Source organism: Spermophilus citellus (genome assembly GCF_964194105.1).
Source record: "Spermophilus citellus genome assembly, chromosome: 6".
NCBI lineage: Eukaryota > Metazoa > Chordata > Mammalia > Rodentia > Sciuridae > Spermophilus > Spermophilus citellus.
In genome coordinates this window covers 130,740,645-130,759,857 of record NC_138187.1, presented here as the reverse complement: position 1 = coordinate 130,759,857, position 19,213 = coordinate 130,740,645, and the positions used below count along the sequence as shown (strand labels likewise).

At 39.2% G+C, this 19,213-nt stretch overlaps 1 protein-coding gene across 5 annotated transcripts in view; it reads right to left on the bottom strand.

The window, feature by feature from the left end:
- DSTYK (dual serine/threonine and tyrosine protein kinase) overlaps nt 1-19,213 on the bottom strand; it is a 54,459-nt gene that overhangs the window by 13,059 nt on the left and 22,187 nt on the right. For 4 of the 5 annotated variants that reach the window (XM_081299419.1, XM_081299422.1, XM_081299421.1 and 1 more), the window contains exons 3-6: nt 7,055-7,718; nt 2,143-2,375; nt 1,700-1,783; nt 821-997 (exon numbers count right to left, since the gene is read on the bottom strand). In XM_081299419.1, coding sequence (XP_081155545.1) covers nt 821-997; nt 1,700-1,783; nt 2,143-2,375; nt 7,055-7,718 — 1,158 coding nt within the window. The remainder of the gene's footprint in view (nt 1-820; nt 998-1,699; nt 1,784-2,142; nt 2,376-7,054; nt 7,719-19,213) is intronic. The other variant, XM_081299420.1, reaches the window with a different exon arrangement.

Sequence of the window (19,213 nt, the reverse complement as noted above, 5' to 3'; positions counted from 1 at the left end):
ACGTTTAGCGCAGTGACTGTTACAATCAGAACTTTCAATAAACAGTAATTTTTTCTCTTGGATACACAGTCACATCTATCCACTCTCTCCACACACATATACACACATGTGCACACACAAGTTATGTCACGAAACTGAATTAGAATGGAAATTGGAAAGTCATCTCTGTCATTCATTCCTAAAAACACTATATAAACTTACAAAAAAAGTTCCTATACCTCTATTTTCTTTTTTTCCTCAGTACTAGGGATTGAATCCATGGGTGTTCTACAAATGAGCTACATCCCCAGCCCTTTATAATTTTTATTTTGAGAAAGAGTCTTGCTAACTTTCCCAGGCTGGCCTCAAATTTGCGATCCTCCTGTCTTAGCCAGAGAAGCTGGGATTACAAGTGTGTGCCATGGAACCGAGCCTGTATCTTTTTTTTCCACATTCAGTGAAATTGAGAGAAATTAACTGAGCTCCCTTCATTCTCCCTAGAGTTAGAAAAATATCCACATTAAAATTTTATCAGTGAAACTTCCTATAATATAGAATTATCTTTAACAAAATAGAAAAATACAATGGTGATTTTTTTTTTTCAAAATAATATGGACAGCAAAGAGCAAAATATTTGGGGCTGGGGTTGTGGCTCAGTGGTAGAGTGCTTGTCTAGCATGCTTGGGGCTCTGGGTCAATCCTCAGCACCACATAAAGGTAAAATAGATATTGTGTCCACTTAAAACTAAAAAATAAATATTTAAAAAAGAGCAAAATATTCGTCTCTTGATGAAGCTCTCCTTTGCTTATTTTAGCTGTATCTCCTTTCCTACATACCAACCTGCCGTAAGGAGGCTGCAAAAGCCTCATGAGAACTATTGAGCCGAGTCCGGAATTGGCTGCAAATGCTCTTGGCCAACTTGGAGGCACTGAGGCTCTCAATGGCTTCCTGGGCCACCTTCCTCTTCCATTCTAGAGTGATGGCAGGTGGGCTCACCCAGGTGATACGCTGGATGATCTGCCAAGATAAGGACAGTGAGATCACTGAGGGATGGAGAAAGGAACTACTAGAAGGTCCCAATGATGCCCTTCCTTTTCTGGATTACCCACCCATTAGCAGAAGGTTCTTAAGAATAAGAGCCTCATGAAGTTCAAGGTTCCTCTCTAATTCCATCTAGCCCTATCTACCCCACAATCAGGGCTCAGCCCAGAGGAAGGTATCAAAGAACACTAAGCCAAAAAAAACAAAACAGTAGGCTGAGTCTATGAGTCTACATGCTCACAAACCCTCAACACATTATATGCAGTCTTGGGGAGTGTCTGAATCTGAAGCAGTAAATAACTACTTCATAACATAACATAACAGCACAAGAGCCAGAGTCAATCCCAGAACAGGAACTGCATTCCTTGGCCTGTGGCAACACCACCACTAATTCTGAGAAAACATTCAGTCTGTTTAAGAAAAATATGAAGAAACTAGTGATGGACAGACTTATGGCTCCATGAAATATCATTTAAACCTACCACTTTTAAGAATGAAAGGGATCACGGTTTATAATTATTTAATAGGCAAAAACTAGAATTCTCTCAGGCAGACCAATCAGAACACAAGGCCAATCTATCTTAAGAGGAGATCCTAGCCATGTGCTCCCTCCTAGAGTGATTAGGATCCCTGTAAGTCAATAAGGAACTGAAAACTGTCCCTCAAAGCAACGCCTACCTGCTTGATTTGCTCCCACAGCATCCTTGTAACTGAGGACCCTGAGTGAAACGTGACTTCAACATGATAGGCAGCATTTAAGATCTAAAAGAGTATACACAAAGAAAATTCAATACAGGATATTTACTTCAAGAACACAGTCCAGTCTCAAGGTTTCCAAATTTATCCCTCTCTCTCTCTCTATATATATATATATATATACAGAATTAACTCAAGTTGACTGCATACTTTGTGACTAGTTAGGCCTTTTTACTTCCTCTTCATGTTTACTGACTATAATTTACAGCTCACCAGCACCTCCCATAGGCAGTGGTCACTGGTAGGAAAACAATAAAATTCAAACAATAGGTAAAAATTTGAGAGGGAAAATCCTGGCTAATTTGAAGTTGGACTAGTGTGTGAATTATTCCAGGTTTTCTATTTGAACCATTTTCTTTGCATACCTGTTTGAGATAATTACTGGTGATATGAATGGAAACATCCTGTGACTTCTCCAGGCTCTGCAGACACCGTTCCAGAGTTCCAACAAAGCTCTCACGTAGGTAATCTACGGAGCTGATTAGCTTGTTAGCCACTGCCTGATTAAGCCGGGAGATGATGAGTTCCTGGATTTGTCGAATGCAGCATTTGATCTCTCTGGTGCCCACTGGTTCTCCATTCTCTGGGACGATAACATCTATGGAGGCAGAGAAATAAGCTACTTAGCTGTGAGGGAAAGGGGCAGACCTACTACATAAAGGCCTCTCCCAAGTCAGAGCCAATGAATCACAGGACAATGGCTATAAAAAGACACAACTGGTTGATAAACACTGACCCTCAGCATGATCAGGGCCACATAATGCTCAACTACTTAAAGCTACCAAGATCCTGAGAAGCAGCAATTATGTTTAAAAACAAGTCTGTTGATTTTGTTAACTTTTACGTCAAATTTATAGGTGGGGATAAACACCATTTATTGCATGCAAACTATTTGAAAGACATAATAATAAGTATTTTAACATATGCAGTCTAATTTCATCTTCACAATAACTTTGACAGGTGGGTATTATTAGTTTTATTTTTTAGATCAGGAAATAGCCTCAGAGAGAGGACAAAGTGGGCACTGGAAAGGGGAAGGTACAGTTAGGAAGTAATTCAGCTAGCATTTGAACCCCAAGCTTATTGATTCCAAAGCCTCGTGTCTTTGTAATATTTCTCACTGGTTAATATATTAATGAGAAGAATCCAAGAGAAGGAATTTTAGTCTAATCAATTACTAAATAAACAGTGAAACTCAACTATTGTCCCTATCATGCCACTACCTCTCAGAATTTAAAAATCTATTTTATAGGCCAGTGGACAGAAAAAAAAGAAGTCAAAAAAGATCTGCTCTTGGAAAGGAACTCTCAAATCTATTGGTGGAAACTTAAATTGGTACCGCCTCTTCAGAAGAAATCTGGCCATATCTATCAAAATTTTAAACCAACCATGCCAAACATGGGTGGCACGTGCCTTGTAATCAACCTGGGAAGGTAAGGCAAGAGGATCTCAAGTTCGAGGCCAGCCTGGGCAACTTAGTGAAAGCCCATCTCAAAACAGAAAAAACAAAAACAAAAATAAAAATAATGCCTGGGTAGCTCAGTGGTGGAGCATTTCCCTGGATTCAATCCCTAGTACTGGGGGGTGAAAATTACACAAACAATAAAAACCCCACATACTCTTTACTTAACTATTCTGCTAGTAGGAATTCTTTTTCCAGAAATGTATCCTTACAGATATGAAATACATTTATGGACAATGATGATTAATACAATAAAGTTTGTAACAGCAAAAAGGAAAAAAAGGAAATAGCTTAAATATCCATCAATAAGAGAATAGTTAAATAAATTAAGATATGTCCATTAGAAGAAGACATTTATGGGAAAAGCCCTCTAAGATATACATTGAAAAGGTGAAATGGCAAGATACAAAAGAATATACTGAGGGGAACAGAATGGCTGGGGACAGTGCCTCTGTGTGTTTGAATTAAGTAGTATATATGTATGTTTTATCCTTTAAAAATATAAACAGTCTATAAAGTAGGTATATTATATTATCCAGAGTACATGGGTTACCTTATATATTTATTTATTTTTATTTTTTGTTTATTTGTGTTGCTAGGAATCAAACCCATGGCCTGCAAATGCCAGGCAAGCATTCTACCAGTGAATTATACCCTAACCCTCATTACATTTATTTAAAGAAAAATACCAGTAAAAGAAATCTGCCTCCATAAGATATGTGGTTGCTTTCTTTAAACCTTTTTATCATTGCTTAAAGAGTACTCAGAATAGTCTTAGAAAAAAGTAAGAACTGAACATACAAGTTGTGTCTAATAAAACTAGGTGCAGTGGCACACGCCTGTAATCTCAATGACTTGGGAAGCTGATGCAGGAAAATCGCAAGTTTAAGGCCAGCCTCATCTATTTAGTGAGACTCTGTCTCAAAATAAAATAAAAAGGGTTGGGGGTGTGGCTCAGTGGTAGAGAGTCTCTGGGCTCAATCCCTAGTACCCCCTCCCACACACACACAAAGTACGTCTAATGTATCTCCATCTAGGTAAGTAGGTCCACAAATCCACAAGGAAGTTAACAGAGTCAGACACTTGATCTACTTGTTCCCAATCACCCCATGTCTGTTTAGCTAATCACTATATCCCAGGCACTATATATGGCATGCCTGGCACAGTACAATGAAATATTTCACTGTCTGCTCAACCTAGCTGCCCTAACCTTCCTTCATCATGCACACTATGATATTAGCATTGATGCTCCAATGTCCTTAATTAAATATTGAGAGGACTTTCTAGTATTTCTTCTGCAAGTGAGCATTTCTCAGCCATTCCTTCCTGCAGTGGGAATTCACCAAAGATGTACCTTTGTTGATCTTTAGAACGACTATAAAAAATCAGACATCCTATCCTTGCTAAAATCAACTGTATTTCCTTTGTAAAAAGTGTGACATAGAGACCGTTATTTATAAACCCTTTCATTCTTCAAAGACCTGCTACATTCAAGGGCTGGGGATGTGGCTCAGTGGTAGAGTACTTGCCTACACTGGCAAGCCCCTGTGCTCCATTCCCAGATTCTCTCTCTCTCTCACACACACACACACACACACACACACATACACACACACACAAATGTGTGTTATTTGCTACAAGGGATATGATGATGTAAGACCCAGATCTATTCTCTTAAACTCCAGGATTTTAAAAAAATAGTCAAAAGAAAATAAATAACTATATTAAAGCATAGAAAGTGAAGCCCCAGTGGTGGTGCACATCTATAATCCTAGCTACTTTCGAGGCTAGGGCTAAGGCAGAAGATGGCAAGTTCAAGGCCAGCCTTGGCAACTTAGCAAGACCTATCTCAAAATAAAAAGGAAAAAAAAAGGAAATAGCTTAAATATCCATCAATAAGAGTTTAAGTCCAGCCTCATCTATTTAGTGAGCCTCTGTCTCAAAATAAAAAGGGTTGGGGTTGTGGCTCAGTGGTAGAGAGTCTCTGGGCTCAATCCCTAGTACCCCCCCTCCCGCTGCCACACAAACTTAGCTTAAATATCCATCAATAAGAGAATACTCTCAGCAGTAGAGCACCCCTGGGTTCAATTCTCAGGACTTCCCCCTCCCCCAAATAGTCAAATACACCAAAAAGAAGTTACAGATGAAATGCTGTGGGAATTTCAGATGACTGCAGTTGTTAGTAGGTATTTGAAAAAATTCAAGAAGATTTCATAAAAATATGGCATCTCTGTAAGATCTTAAAGAAAAATAGGTAGGATTTGTGCTTGCCTAGCATACCCTGGGTTCAACGTCCAGCATCACCACATAACCAAAAAATTAAAAAATACGTAGAATTTGGAAATTCACAGAAAATAAATGACATTTCAGGTTTAAGGTTAGGCACAAGCAAAGAAAAAGTGAAGAGAGTGTTCAGAGGACAGCAAGCAGTTAAGATCAATCCAAATAAAAACAAGAGGCAGATGCAGAGTAGGAAACAAGACTAGCAAAGTTGGTAAGGGCTCAGCTTTGGAGAATCTGTGACACTAGGCCGAAGAGTTTAAACCGTCTATAGGAACAGAGATCCAATAAAGATGAAGTGGAGAAAGGAGAGAAATAAGTCAGGTAATGATAGTTCAGTTAGACTAAGGAAAATGAAATAGAAAAGATATAAAATAATAGGTAAGATTTGTGCTTAGTTCAAGGCCAGCCTTGGCAACTTAGCAAGACCTATCTCAAAAATAAATTGATGAACTCAATTTCCAGCTAGAAAAGGGAAGAAGACTCATCAATACCTGGCAACTGATAGACAAGGGAACAAGGGGAAGATGACAGTTAATAGATCTGCTGAGGTGTGGATGCTGGCTATCAAGAAGAGGGTGGTGAAAGAAAGAAATTAAGGAAGAAGTTAAGAATAGGTAAAGCATGGAAATTAAGAGTATGGGCTGAGGAATCAGGCAGTCTGGCTTCAAAGCCTACCTCTGTGACTCACTAGTTGTGAGACCTTGGGCACAGTACTTAATCATTTTAAGTCTTGTTCCCTCATCTAAAAAATGGAAACAAGTGGAATCCTCCTAGGGAGGACTCGGAAAAACACTGACACTAGGTGGTATGTCAGAAGTCCTGACTAAGTCTGGAGTGGTCTTTAGCAGTCTTGAGCACCAGTGTTTTCAGAAAACCTCTCAGGGGATTTGGATTTCTTCTTATGATTGAGAATCGAAACAGCACCTTGCAAACTGAGTCATTTCAATTAAAGGTAGCAGAGTTAATGTTCACACATGGAGGTTCACACAGTATTCAATATACAAAGTCAGCGCATTTAAACCTCAGACACCGAAAGACCTGACCAATTGCTTTCACCCAATTTTGTTAATAGCCATTTGTGAAAAATGGGATCGCCAGTAAAGCTAAAAAACATTACTTTAGGAAATCCTCCTGAGTTGACTTTCAGGAGCAGCTGAAAAAAGAAAAATGAGACTATGAGATAAAAAGAAGAACCTCGAAGAAGCGTGGGCCACACTGATAGAGCAAAGGTTAAAAGCACAACCTAGTAAACTTCTCCAAGCAGCTCTTCTCCAGCTCCCTTATGGCCCAGGGACAGATGCAAAGTGGAGGGTGGAGAGCTATTAGGATGGTTTTACCAAAACTCAGCCTAATGGCCCTGGAAGGAATGACATGGAATCTTCCAAGAAGGTCCCTGAGAACAACAGAGGCCACCAAGGCTTCATGATTTAAGAGAGGTTTCTGCTGGAACCTTAAGAATTGATGAACTCAATCTCCAGCTAGAAAAGGGAAGCTCCTAACATTCTGCACCCCACATAGCTGCAGGGACCTACCTTTAAACTCCATGTTGGCAGCATCATCCAGAAGCTCCTCCTTCATGGAGTTCAGTGTCTCGACAATCATGTCCTTCATTTCCTCCTGCTTTCGGTTGGCAATATTCATCAATGATTCAAACAACTCATTTTCCTTCTTTCGAGTATATTCCAGACGTTTGGGAGTAATTTGCAGGTCCCGCTGCATGTCAAAGGCCTGGTTGATGAAGATGTCCAGGCAGTGGCAGTGTACAGAGTTCAAGGCCTTGGCCGCTTCCACCAGGCGGGTCTGTAGCAGCTGGTGAGAAAACGTGCTCAGGTGTCTCAGCTTCTCACTGTGCTCCACCAACATGCTCTGAGGTTTAGTGTCCTGGCTGGGGGCCCCACAGTTCCAGTGACTGCTGCTTAGATAGCCCAGGTCAATTAGTTGGCGATATAGCGGTGATCTTTCACTCTCCATTCTCCTGATGGAGGAGTCTATTATCTCTAGCTTTGGCACTTTGAAAAAGAACACGGGAAAGGAGAAATACTTTCGGATTTCCTGAAGCTGCTGCTCCTCCCTCTCAGAGAGTTCATCTTTGTGGAGTGCATACATTATCACAGGTAAAAAATCATTCACCAAGTCACCCAGAACATCCACTGTGGGCCGGAGGCCTTGGCATGGTGCCACCACAATGTCCACCTCCTGGAAGGGGAAGGGGGTTATATCAGCACCTCAGGGTCAGAACCATTCCTTGCCTCCCCAAAGTCCCAACTGATACCAAAATCCAGATCTACGGTGGAGCAACTGGACCTCAGTGCCCCCCAGTCATATGTCCACCTCCTTCCTTGGTTACCAACACTCCCTTGTACAGCCTGTAAGGGCAGGCCCTCCTCTAGAGAGTGAAACAACAAGTAGAAAGATGGCAGTCCCTTCAGCCATTTCAGATAAAGCAAATATTTAGTCCCTGCCTTCCTTTGTTGCTTGGAAATTCCCACTGATTCCCTCGGATGAAGAAATAAGACAAATAATGAAAGAAAAGGGAAACGTTGTGGCAATTATCAGACTGGAAGTGAGTCTGCCTGGAATTCCTCCCTCTCTTTTGCTCTTCACAAACCCTCTTCCCGTTTTCTAACCTGGATAATAACTCCTAAGCATCCTTTAAATCAATGTGTATGGCAGTCCCTACACACTGTCAAAGCTTTACAGAGCCTTTACTATTACACAATCCCAAACACTCTTTAATTCCCTAATTAATGTTCAACACATTTATAATACATTTATTTAAAATCCATTTTGTTCTACATTAGCCTGTAAACCTTTTTGAGGGCAAGGACCATGTTTGTCTTGTTCACTATTTTAACTTCAGTGTTGAGCACACAGTAAGTCCGCAACATTGTTGAACCAATCAATTATGCAGCAAACTAAAAGCTAAGTACAACATTCTAAGATTCTGTAGGTCTTAGCCACCTAAGTCTTAGAAATACTTTTAAGAATATGATCACTTGGCATGACAGAGATCAAGGTCTACCTCACCAATATCTCGGCTCTGTATTTTGGGGAAAGCAACGTCCTCTACAGATAGAGTAGGGCTTCCAGGAAAGCTCTTCAGGGGAGGGTGATTCTACCAGGAAGCAACACCCGTTGGCCTGGTCCATCTTCCTATCCGAGTGCAGATGTGATAGCTGGAGCAGAAATGGTCATGCTGCAGACCTAGGCAAACCTGAGGCTGGGAGCCAGCACTAAGCACCATGAAGCAAAAAGAAGCTGTGGACTTCTTTTATGTAAGAAAAAAAATTAAGCACTGCCTTGTTTAAGCTCTTGTTTTTGTGATGATGTTACAACTGAATCCAATTTAATCTATATCCCAAGCTTCTAAAGTGAGATTCCAGAATGATCTTGGGTTTAGAAACAAACCTTACACAAGTCCTTTTCCAAGCTATAGTTTATTTTTGTTTTCTATTTCTTTCCTGAGGAGTTTCAAAGCACTTAAAGTACTTATTTCCATTCACTGAACAGGTTACTCCTCATATTTCTGAAAATGTCTACACAAAGGGATGACTGGGAACTCAGGCCCATATCACTATCATAAGTACACAGGCTCTTGATGTATTCTGAGGTTTGTAACTCAAAACAACCCCCTCCATAGCACTCTAGAACTTACTGAGTTATAAGACAACTCAACACATATCTGTTCAACTTTAAAACCCTAAAGAGTTCTCAGACTGAATATTCAAAACCTAAAAGGGATGCAATTTTATTTTGTTTATTTCCTTTCACATTAATATCTGCTTTCACTCGTTACCTTATTTGAAGAGCAGGTATTTTCTGATAAAAGATTTTTAAAAAATAAAAACCTGAGCCTTTTACCTTTCTGATATCCTTCTCTAGATAAGGAATGGGAAATGCCAGCCTATTACATTCAGTATCTGTTTCCACTGACACTGACTCAGCGTGTATGTTGTTCTTATTTTTTCCACTCCAAGCGAAGCACAAATGTCTCACCTTCTTCAAACAGAACTAACCTTCATTTTCAGGTAGGTCACATGATGTTCACTTGGCTGGCCACTTTACACTCCCAAAAGCTAAAGTGCTTTTAGCATCTCCCCATTTATAATTGGAGCAAACACTGCATAAATCCACCTACTCCTTACCCAAGGCCAGACCAAGAGGAATTTGCTGTTTCATCTGTGCTTGAAACTGCAGAGAATGTATTCTGGTTGGAAAACTAGTCTGACACTCATCTTGCTGTTCAAAACAACCCCTTTTGCTACCCTGAGTCACAAATGCTGATGTGTGAGTCACTTCAGAGAGGCATTTTTAAAAAGTTGGCATGTAACAAATTTCAAAATTTAGAATGGAACATACAATTGCATAAATACCAATATTACAGTCACATATAATAGATAAAGAAAAAGGAATCCCAAGACATGAAAACAGTTATACTAGGTAGAGAATTATTGTTGACAATGTTTTGATCTTGTAAAGCTCCCATAAATATGTACATTTTCAAAGATATTAAGCAATCAAACCTATAAAAAGAAAACCTAAATATCTGAAATCAAAGTATTATTTAGAAAAATATTTTTTTAATATTTATTTTTTAGGTGTAGATGGACACAACACAATGCCTTTATTTTTATGTGGTGCTGAGGATCGAACCCGGGTACCGCCTGTGCTAGGCAAGTGCTCTACCACTGAGCCACAATCCCAGCCCTGAAAATTTTTAAGAAGAATTTTGTCTGCTTGTTTATTTGATTTTTTTAAATTTTTAAAATATATTTTCTGGGCTGGGGATGTGGCTCAAGCGGTAGCGCGTTCGTCTTGCATGCGTGTGGCCCGGGTTCGATCCTCAGCACCACATACCAACAAAGATGTTGTGTCCGCCGAGAACTAAAAAATAAATATTAAAAATTCTCTCTCTCTCTCTCCCTCTATCACTCTCTCTTTAAAAAAAAAAAAAAAAGTAAAATATATTTTCAGGTTTTCCTCAAAGGACCATTTTGTGTACACAACAAAACCAGCAGCTAAAACTGCCAAATCTACTTATAAGACCCTTTTAAAAGACCAGTTGACTTTATTTGCTCATAGGTGCAAATTCATTAAAAAAAAAAAAAAAATTCAAGGCTGTCTAATGGTATGATATACTGACACCTAGAAAGAATCTATCCATTCCTAAATATATCTTGTACTAAACAAATATGGATGAAAACCAGGTATATTCTCTCTTCTCCTTTCCCCAGTTAATTCATTTGTGCAGTTGGTCTTGCTATTCTTTCATGACTGTCAGAAGACAGACAAAGAGCTGCAGGCTGAGACCCTGGCAATAGTACAAACTAGACTGGAATGTGGTATGTGATTCTGCAATACTCACAGTGAAGGGATGACTCATGCTGGATGGTTATAAACAAAAAGGGAAGCCAGAACTGTCTCCTGGAGACAGGGAGTGAAAAAATAATAATAATTAATATAGAGAGGATGAGCTAGAGCTCTCCTGGGCCCTATTACAGCCACCTGAGACACAAGTCTGACCTCAGATTATTACTCAGAAGACCACCCTTCCTATAACCCAATACAGTGCCTGGCATTTAGTAAGCATGCAGTAAATAAATGTACAATGAATTAGTAAAGAAATGATGCCTTTACTACTTGCTCAAAACCATTCAATCATCAAATGTAAAATTTCTTTCAATTCCTACCCCTCACATCTTATCCCACACATTTAGCGATATTGCTGTTTGCCTCCACTCCAAGAATGAAGCACTGAGTAAGCATTTTGTTCTTACCAAGGAAAAAGAATCTAAGAGAATTGTTAGAAAAATCCTTAATTCCCATTTTGAATCACAGTAAAATCCTAAAAGAGATTTCTCTTATAAAATGCATTTTGTGTGGAACCAACCCAGATGCCCTTCAATAGATGAATGGATAAAAAAAATGTGGCATCTATACACAATGGAGTACTATGCAGCAATAAAAAATGACAAAATCATAGAATTTTCAGGGAAATGGATGGCACTAGAGCAGATTATGCTTAGTGAAGCTAGCCAATCCCTAAAAAACAAATACCAAATGTCTTCTTTGATATAATGAGAGCAACTATGAACAGAGTAGGGAGGGAGAGCAGGAAGAAAAGATTAACTTTAAACAGAGACATGAGATGGGAGGGAAAGGGAGAGAAAAGGGAAATTGCATGGAAATGGAGGGAGACCCTCATTGCTATACAAAATTACATATAAGAGGTTGTGAGGGGAATGGGAAAATAAACAAGGAGAGAAATGAACTACAGTAGATGGGGTAGAGAGAGAAGTTGGGAGGGGAGGGGAGGGGGGATAGTAGGGGATAGGAAAGGTAGCAGAATACAACAATTACTAATAGGGCATTATGTAAAATTGTGGATGTGTAACCGATGTGATTCTGCAATCTGCATTTGGGGTAAAATTGGGGGTTCATAACCCACTTCAATCTAATGTATGAAATATGATATGTCAAGAGCTTTGTAATGTTGTGAACAACCAATAAAAAATTAAAAAAAAAATAAAATAAAATGCATTTTGTACAACTCCATGTAATGTACAGAAGCTGATCTGCTACCATCAATTTTCTTGGCAGGATTAAAACAATGTAACAGAAAAGTGCTTGTTACTCTCTAGATAACAGAATGATGCTTTGGTTTTGTTTTTTTATGTAAGATGATACTACTTGAAAGGCCAAGAAGCAGTCACTCAATTACTGACTCCTTCCTGAGAAATACTGGCTCTTATGGGTGAGGCCTTCTTACTCACAGCACATTACCAACTCCATTGTGACAAAGGGGATTATACTAATTGATGATTCAAACAGAAAACAGTGATGTACTCAGGCTGAAGTTGGTAAGAAGCAGATGTCTTTGCTTTCTCTACCATTCTGAAGCCTCAGGTTTACATCACACAGAAAAGGAGTACACAACTATTTAACAGTCCTGCCCTTGTTCAGCAATTTACACAACCTCAACCTCAGTCACTGTCTCCACATCCTAACCATCTTTACTTCCAATTCTCCTCCCATATCATTTTTTAAAAAATCTTTATTTATTTTTATGTGGTGCTAAGAATCGAACCCAGTGCCTCGAACATGCTAGGCAAGCACTCTACCACTGAGCCACAACCCCAGCACCCCCATATCATTCTTATAGAGCACTTGAGAAATTTTTCCTGTTTGTTTTTCACAGGGTTGGTTCTGCAGAACTCATTTTCACTCTTAAATATTAATTGCCTGTTAAATAATATATATCTCTGTTCTTACGACATTGTAGAAAATACCTTGATTCACTGGTACAAATACTCTCCAAGGGTAATTTGCGAATGGATGGGTTTCTAGGCTATAACATGCCTCATGAAAAACTGGGATTAATGTGAAGCCAACCAGGAGCTCTATCTCAGCAGTCAACACCGAATGGATACAAGCTCATCTCTCTACCTAGTAAAAACATCATATGGTTATTCAAGGGCCAGATACAAGACCTGAAAAAAATTAATCACAATCATAACCTTCAACTAGCCACAGAAAGCATGAACCATTATGCTCAAAGAAAATAGATTTACAGGGGCTGGGGTTGTGGCTCAGTGCTAGAGAACTCACCTACATGTGTGAGGCCCTGGGTTCGACCCTCAGCACCACATAAAAATAAATAAATAAAGGTATTGTGTCCGACTACAACTAAAAAATAAATATTTTAAAAAGAAAATAGATTTACAATCCCAAACACCCAAAGTCTTTCAGGATTGGAATTATCCTCTCTACATTATATACTGCAATGAATTAGGAGACAGATAAGATAACAAGAATGTACTGAATAGCCTCTGTGCATTCTATCTTCAGGACAAACTTCCATCCAGGTACCCATAGATGCAAATCAAAGTAGGAATCTGAAGCTTTATTCTCTTACTACTTACTAGAATTATTGAGAGACAAAATTATAGAATGAAGAAGAGATAAAGAGGGAGGAGGGAAAATTATACCTTTTAACTTTATATATATATATATATATATATATATATATATATTTTTTTTTTTTTTTTTTAGTTGATGATGGACAGTTATTTTATTTATTTATATGTGGTGCTGAGAATTGAGCCCAGTGCCTCACACTTGCTAGGCAGGCGCTCTACCACTAGGCTACAACCCCAGCACAAGTTGTTTTTTAATATTTATTTTTTAGTTATAGGTTGGCAAAATGTATTTTATTTTTTTATGTGATGTTGAGGATCAAACCCAGTGCCTCACGTGAGCTAGGCGAGCGCTGTACCTCTGAGCCACAACCCCATCCCATATCTTTTAACTTGTATATACTTCTGATTAATGACCTTTTGTGACATCTTTCTCCTTTCATTTTATTATAAAAGTCATAATCAATTATGAAGAATTTTTCCTCTAACAAGATAGAACTGTGACTGTAAGTTAGCTGGAACAAGAAGGACTTAAATTTGACAAAAGGAAGGACTTCCAAAAAGGATGGTTATCTGGGAAGGGAAGGGTAACTGAAAGAGTAGAAAGCCCTCTTCTCAAGGACACTGATTTATTCATTTAAAGGAAAGAAGGATCTGGCTTACTATGTGCCAGACACTGCTAGATGCCTTAGACATAGTCTCTCATGTTGGCCTCACACCAATCCTAAAAGACAGGGACTACTAGCCCACCTTACAAATGAGTCATACAGCTAAATAACAAACCTAGGATATAAACCCAAGTCCATATAACTATAAAGACGACATTTAATCAGTCACTGAAGACCCACTGTGTCAGGCAATTCTGAAAGCAAAGTAAAGGACAGACAAGATGATTTCAGAAATTCCAAAAATCCTAGGGTTCTATGTTTAAAAGTATATGCTAAGCTGGGCATGGTGGACATCCCTGTAATCCCAGAAATTTGGGAGGCTGAAGCAGGAGGATCCAGGCCAGTCTGGGCAACCTAGAGAGACGCTGTTTCAAAATAAAACATAAAAAGGGCTAGAGACCAGCTCACTTAGAGAGCACCCCTGGGTTCAATCCCCACTACTGCAAATTAATTAGTTAATTAAAATAAAATAAAAAGCATATGCTAGTACAGAGCAAAGACGCTGCTAAAAAACAAGATAATATCCTCCAAGGACTAGATGAGACATCATAAAAGAAGTGAGAAAGAAAATATTTTTAAGCCAGGCACTGTGGCACACACCTGTAATCCTAGAGGCTTGGAGGCTGAGGCAGGAGGATCATAAATTCAAAGCCAACCTCAACAAAAGCAAGGCGCTAAGCAACTTAGTGAGACTTTGTCTCTAAATAAAATACAAAATAGGGATGGGGAGGTGGCTCAGTGGTTGAGTGCCCCTGAGTTTAATCCCTGGTACCTCCCCCACCCAAAAAAAAAAAAAAAGAGGAAATACAAAAAGTAAAAAGCCCCAACAAAAGTGTTCTGCTGGGCTGGGGGTATAGCTCAGGTGGTGGAGTGCTTGCCTCACATGCAAAAAGCCCTGGGTTCAATCCCTAGCACCACCAAAAAAAAAAAAAAAAAATTCTACCTTTCAAGTTCTGAGTTAAGAAAGACTCGCCTCTTCTCAGAGGTGGATGGGAACAAGTTTTTGAATAGAAAAACAGTCAGGAATCCATTTTGTGCAGGAAAGAGGTAGGTAGATAGGGTCCTAGCAAAAGGAAAAGACAAGAGGAAGATGAAGGTTGTAATCTCTGTCAGATTTTCTCCCTAAAAGCTTGAGTAAAGATGGTCCCAGCTTCAGGCTGTTCCTTTAGAGATATCAAGGCTATTATGATGAGCTCAGAAATTTTTTGAAAATACCAGCAGCTTAGGAGGTTGAGGCAGGAGGATTCTATGTTCAAAGTCAGCCTCAGCAACTTAGAGAGGCCCTCAGCAACTCAGTGAGACTCTATCTCTAAATAAAATATATAAAGAGCTGGGGATGTGGCAGAATAGTACAGCACCTCTGAGTTCAATCCCTGATGCAAAAACAAACAAACAACCAACTTGCCTCTAAATTACTCACATCCTTAATAGCCATATTAACCTATAACAGGGTTAGGTCTTTTTTGGCAAAAAAACAATGTATGCAGGGTAATTACATTTCACTATATAATACTGGTGTGTGCTAGAAAAAAGATAAAAGAAACATTAAAGAACATAGGATTACTGATGATAAGGCATTTATAATTCAGCATCTGCCTGAACTTCCCACATCTTTTTTTAACACATCAGTTTAGTTTCCCTTTTTACAACCCTTTTTACAATGGTTTCTTTATTTTATTTTAATTATACTCTAAAATATCATTCTGTATTCCTCTGCCTTGTAATGTATTACCACACCCTTTACTCTTTTCCCTTGGAATAACCATTTTGGGCCTAATTCCAAATATTTCCCTCTTCCCAAGACCATCTTCTTGCCTTGAAAACATCAAAGAGCCTTCTTTTTTCTCCCCCTTGCACTACTAGAATTAAACCCAAGGCTGCTCTACTTAAGCTACATCCCCAGCACCTCCCCCGCCCTTTTTAGATTTTTTTTCACAATACCTTTATTCTATTTATTTATATTTATGTGGTACTGAGGATCAAACCCAGGGCTTCACACGTGCTAGGCAAGTGCTCTACCACTGAACCAGAGCCCCTGGCCCCCAGCCTTTTTATTTTTTATTTTGGGCCTCACTAAATTGCTGAGGCTGGCCTCAAACTTGTAATCCTCCAGCCTCAGCTTCCTAAATCATTGAGATTACAGGTGTGTGCCATACCTGGCTTTCTTTCCTTCTTCTTACCTATCAAACCTCATTTTAAAATCTAGCTACATTCAAGAGACAATGTGGTATCTAACTAAATGTAACATAAAATTTGTCTTGTAAGACACCACATTAAATGTCAAAGATAAAAACAGAGAAAAACTAGTTTTCTAGCAATAAACAATGTGTAGGAAATATGGGGAGTTAAATTTTTGTCTAAAAGCTACTGTCATTTTAAGATCTTATATAAACTGTGTAAGGCAGCACATGCCTGTAATCCCACCACTCAGGAAGCTAAAGTAGCAGTATTGAAAGTTCAAGGCCAGCATGGGCAACGTAGTAAAGACACATACACCCAACTCTCAAAAAAAAAAAAAATCCCTTTATAATCATTGTGGATTGTGAAAGCATTAATTATCAAAATTTTTAAAAATCAAAATATCTATATGATATTAAGATATTATTTCCATTGATAGCTATTCAGAGTGATATAGAGAAAACTTTACTACTCCAGTAGTTTAGATTTGAAAATATTTTTTAAATAAGTTTATTTGCAAGTCATTGACCTTGCCTGGAAATATTAGTCTTCATCAGCCCACTAGGTATCACCATCAGCCAATATCCATGCAGCTGTGTGACACAGGTGACATGTACATTTGTCCAAAAGGCCAGAAAGTACCTAGTGGAGTAAAGGGCAGAACACTGCAGCTGTTTAACTATCACAGTAAATGGAGCAACACTGCTAGGCTATAGCAGCTGTGGACCAAACACCTTGAACCACCATAATTGGGCTCCTGTCTCTGTTAAACACATCAGAGGTGACTCAGCTCACTATTGGAATCCAATTATGGCTGCTGTTTACACCTTTTTATTCCTTTTCTTACAGACGTTCACAGGTGAAAAGAAAAGATACACACACAATCAGATTGAGTAACTGAGACGCCAACAATGGTTCTATCAAACCTATAAGAAGAAATTAAAAAGATAGGTGGAAGGTGCTAGAGGGATTGAGGGTGAAGAAGTACTTTTTTTTTTTTTAAGATTGTAGGTGGACATAATACCTTTATTTTGTTTATTTATATGTGTTGCTGAGGATCAAACCCAGGGCCTCAAATGTGCTAGGTGAGTGCTCCACCACTGAGCCACAACCCCAGCCCAAGAATTACTTTTGTATACAAAGAATAGATACAGTGGGTATGGATAATGGCAAAATATGTTACAATTGAAAGAACAATATATTTTAACACCAAACCAGGTTTCAGATACTAACAGCTTGACAGTGTCCCTCTGTTATTGAATAGTGAACCAAGAATCTCATGGAAGCCAGACTAAAAACATGGGAATACCAAGCAGTGCAGGTCCATGTGAACTGGACTATTCTGAAACAAAGTGAAAATGGCTAATTTATGAGGACTTTAAAATAATATCTTAGAAGAATGGCCATTGTACAAGAGTGCAGGGGGAAACTCTGCTTTGATAATCTGACAGTTCAAAATGAAGATCCCATTTCCCCTAATTCAATCTTCATTTCCTTTAGCTAAATGCTTCCTTTCTTTGCCACCCTCTTTACAAACCAAATAGAAGGGCTGTTTAGAGTGAACTCAGTGGTCCTAAATAACTGAAGCTAAACAAAAAGATCTTTCTCACTAGTAGAACAATCTTCCAGGTAGCCATGCACGGATTCCAATAGTGAGCTGAGGCACCTCCGATGTGTTTACAGAGACAGGAGCCCAATTATAGCCAAAGGGCAGTGCCTGAATTCTGCAAAGGCTGGAAGGGCCTCTGGTGCTCAGCATCAAGGGGTTCTAAACTTAGACCACTAGGGTCTGTTACCAGTTTTACATCAAAACCACTAGAGAATAAAGCAGATCCGGAGAAACACTGGCTAAGGAAGCCCCACCAACCACATAAAATAACATGAGAGGCTACAGAATTCCTCAAGAAGAATGAGAATCTACATCTTAAATGAGCCCAGAGAAAACTGATTTGACACTGCAATTTCAATTCCTCATCAATTGTGACCTCAGTTTGTATGCTTAGCACATATCAGGAGAAAGCCCTGGGAACTTTTAGTAAATACTTGGGGGAACAGCTTGCACTTTCTTTTATCACTTCAACTCATGGAACAAAAGAAAATGAGAGTCCGGTACAGCAGCGCATGCCTGTAATCACAGCAGCTGGGGAGGCTGAGGCAGGAAGATCTTGAGTTCAAAGCCAGCCTCAGTAATGGAGAGGCACTAAGCAATTCAGTGAGACCCTGTCTCCAAATAAAAAAAATACAAAATAGGGCTGGGAATGTGGCTCAGTGATTGAGTGCCCCTGAGTTCAATCCCCAGTACCAAAAAAAAAAAAAAGAAAAAGAAAAAGAAAATGAGCATTAGAAATTTAAACCAATTAGGGCTGTGAGAATAGTGCAGTGGTAGAGTGTGCCTAGCACACACAAAGCCCTGGGTTTGATCAACAGCACCTGGAAGGGAAGGGAATCGAAGGGAAAAAGGAAGCCATGTCAATGGGGAAGGATTTAAATTTTTAAAATAAAAGGACAAGCTGGGAGCACTGCACGCCTATAATCCCTCAGCAAAAAGCAAGGCGTAACCAACTCAGTAAGACCCTGTCTCTAAATAAAATATAAAATAGGGATGGGGGTGTGGCTCAGTGGTTGAGTGCCCCTGAGTTCAATCCCCAGTAACACCCCCCACTCGAATTTTTTAAATGAAAGGACACAGAGAAATCAAATAACTTGCCTCTTCTGCAGATGGCCCTGTTTACATTCCAAGACTGTAAGGCAAGAATGGGAAAAATCACCACCCAACTTATAGCAGGGTCATTTCAGCTATTCAAGAATGGCTTGGTTTTTGTTTGTTTTTGATACTGGGGATTGAACTCAGGGCCTCATGCATGCTAGGTAAATGCTCTACCATTGAGCTACTCCCCCAGCCCTTTTTCTCATTTTATTTTGAGATAGG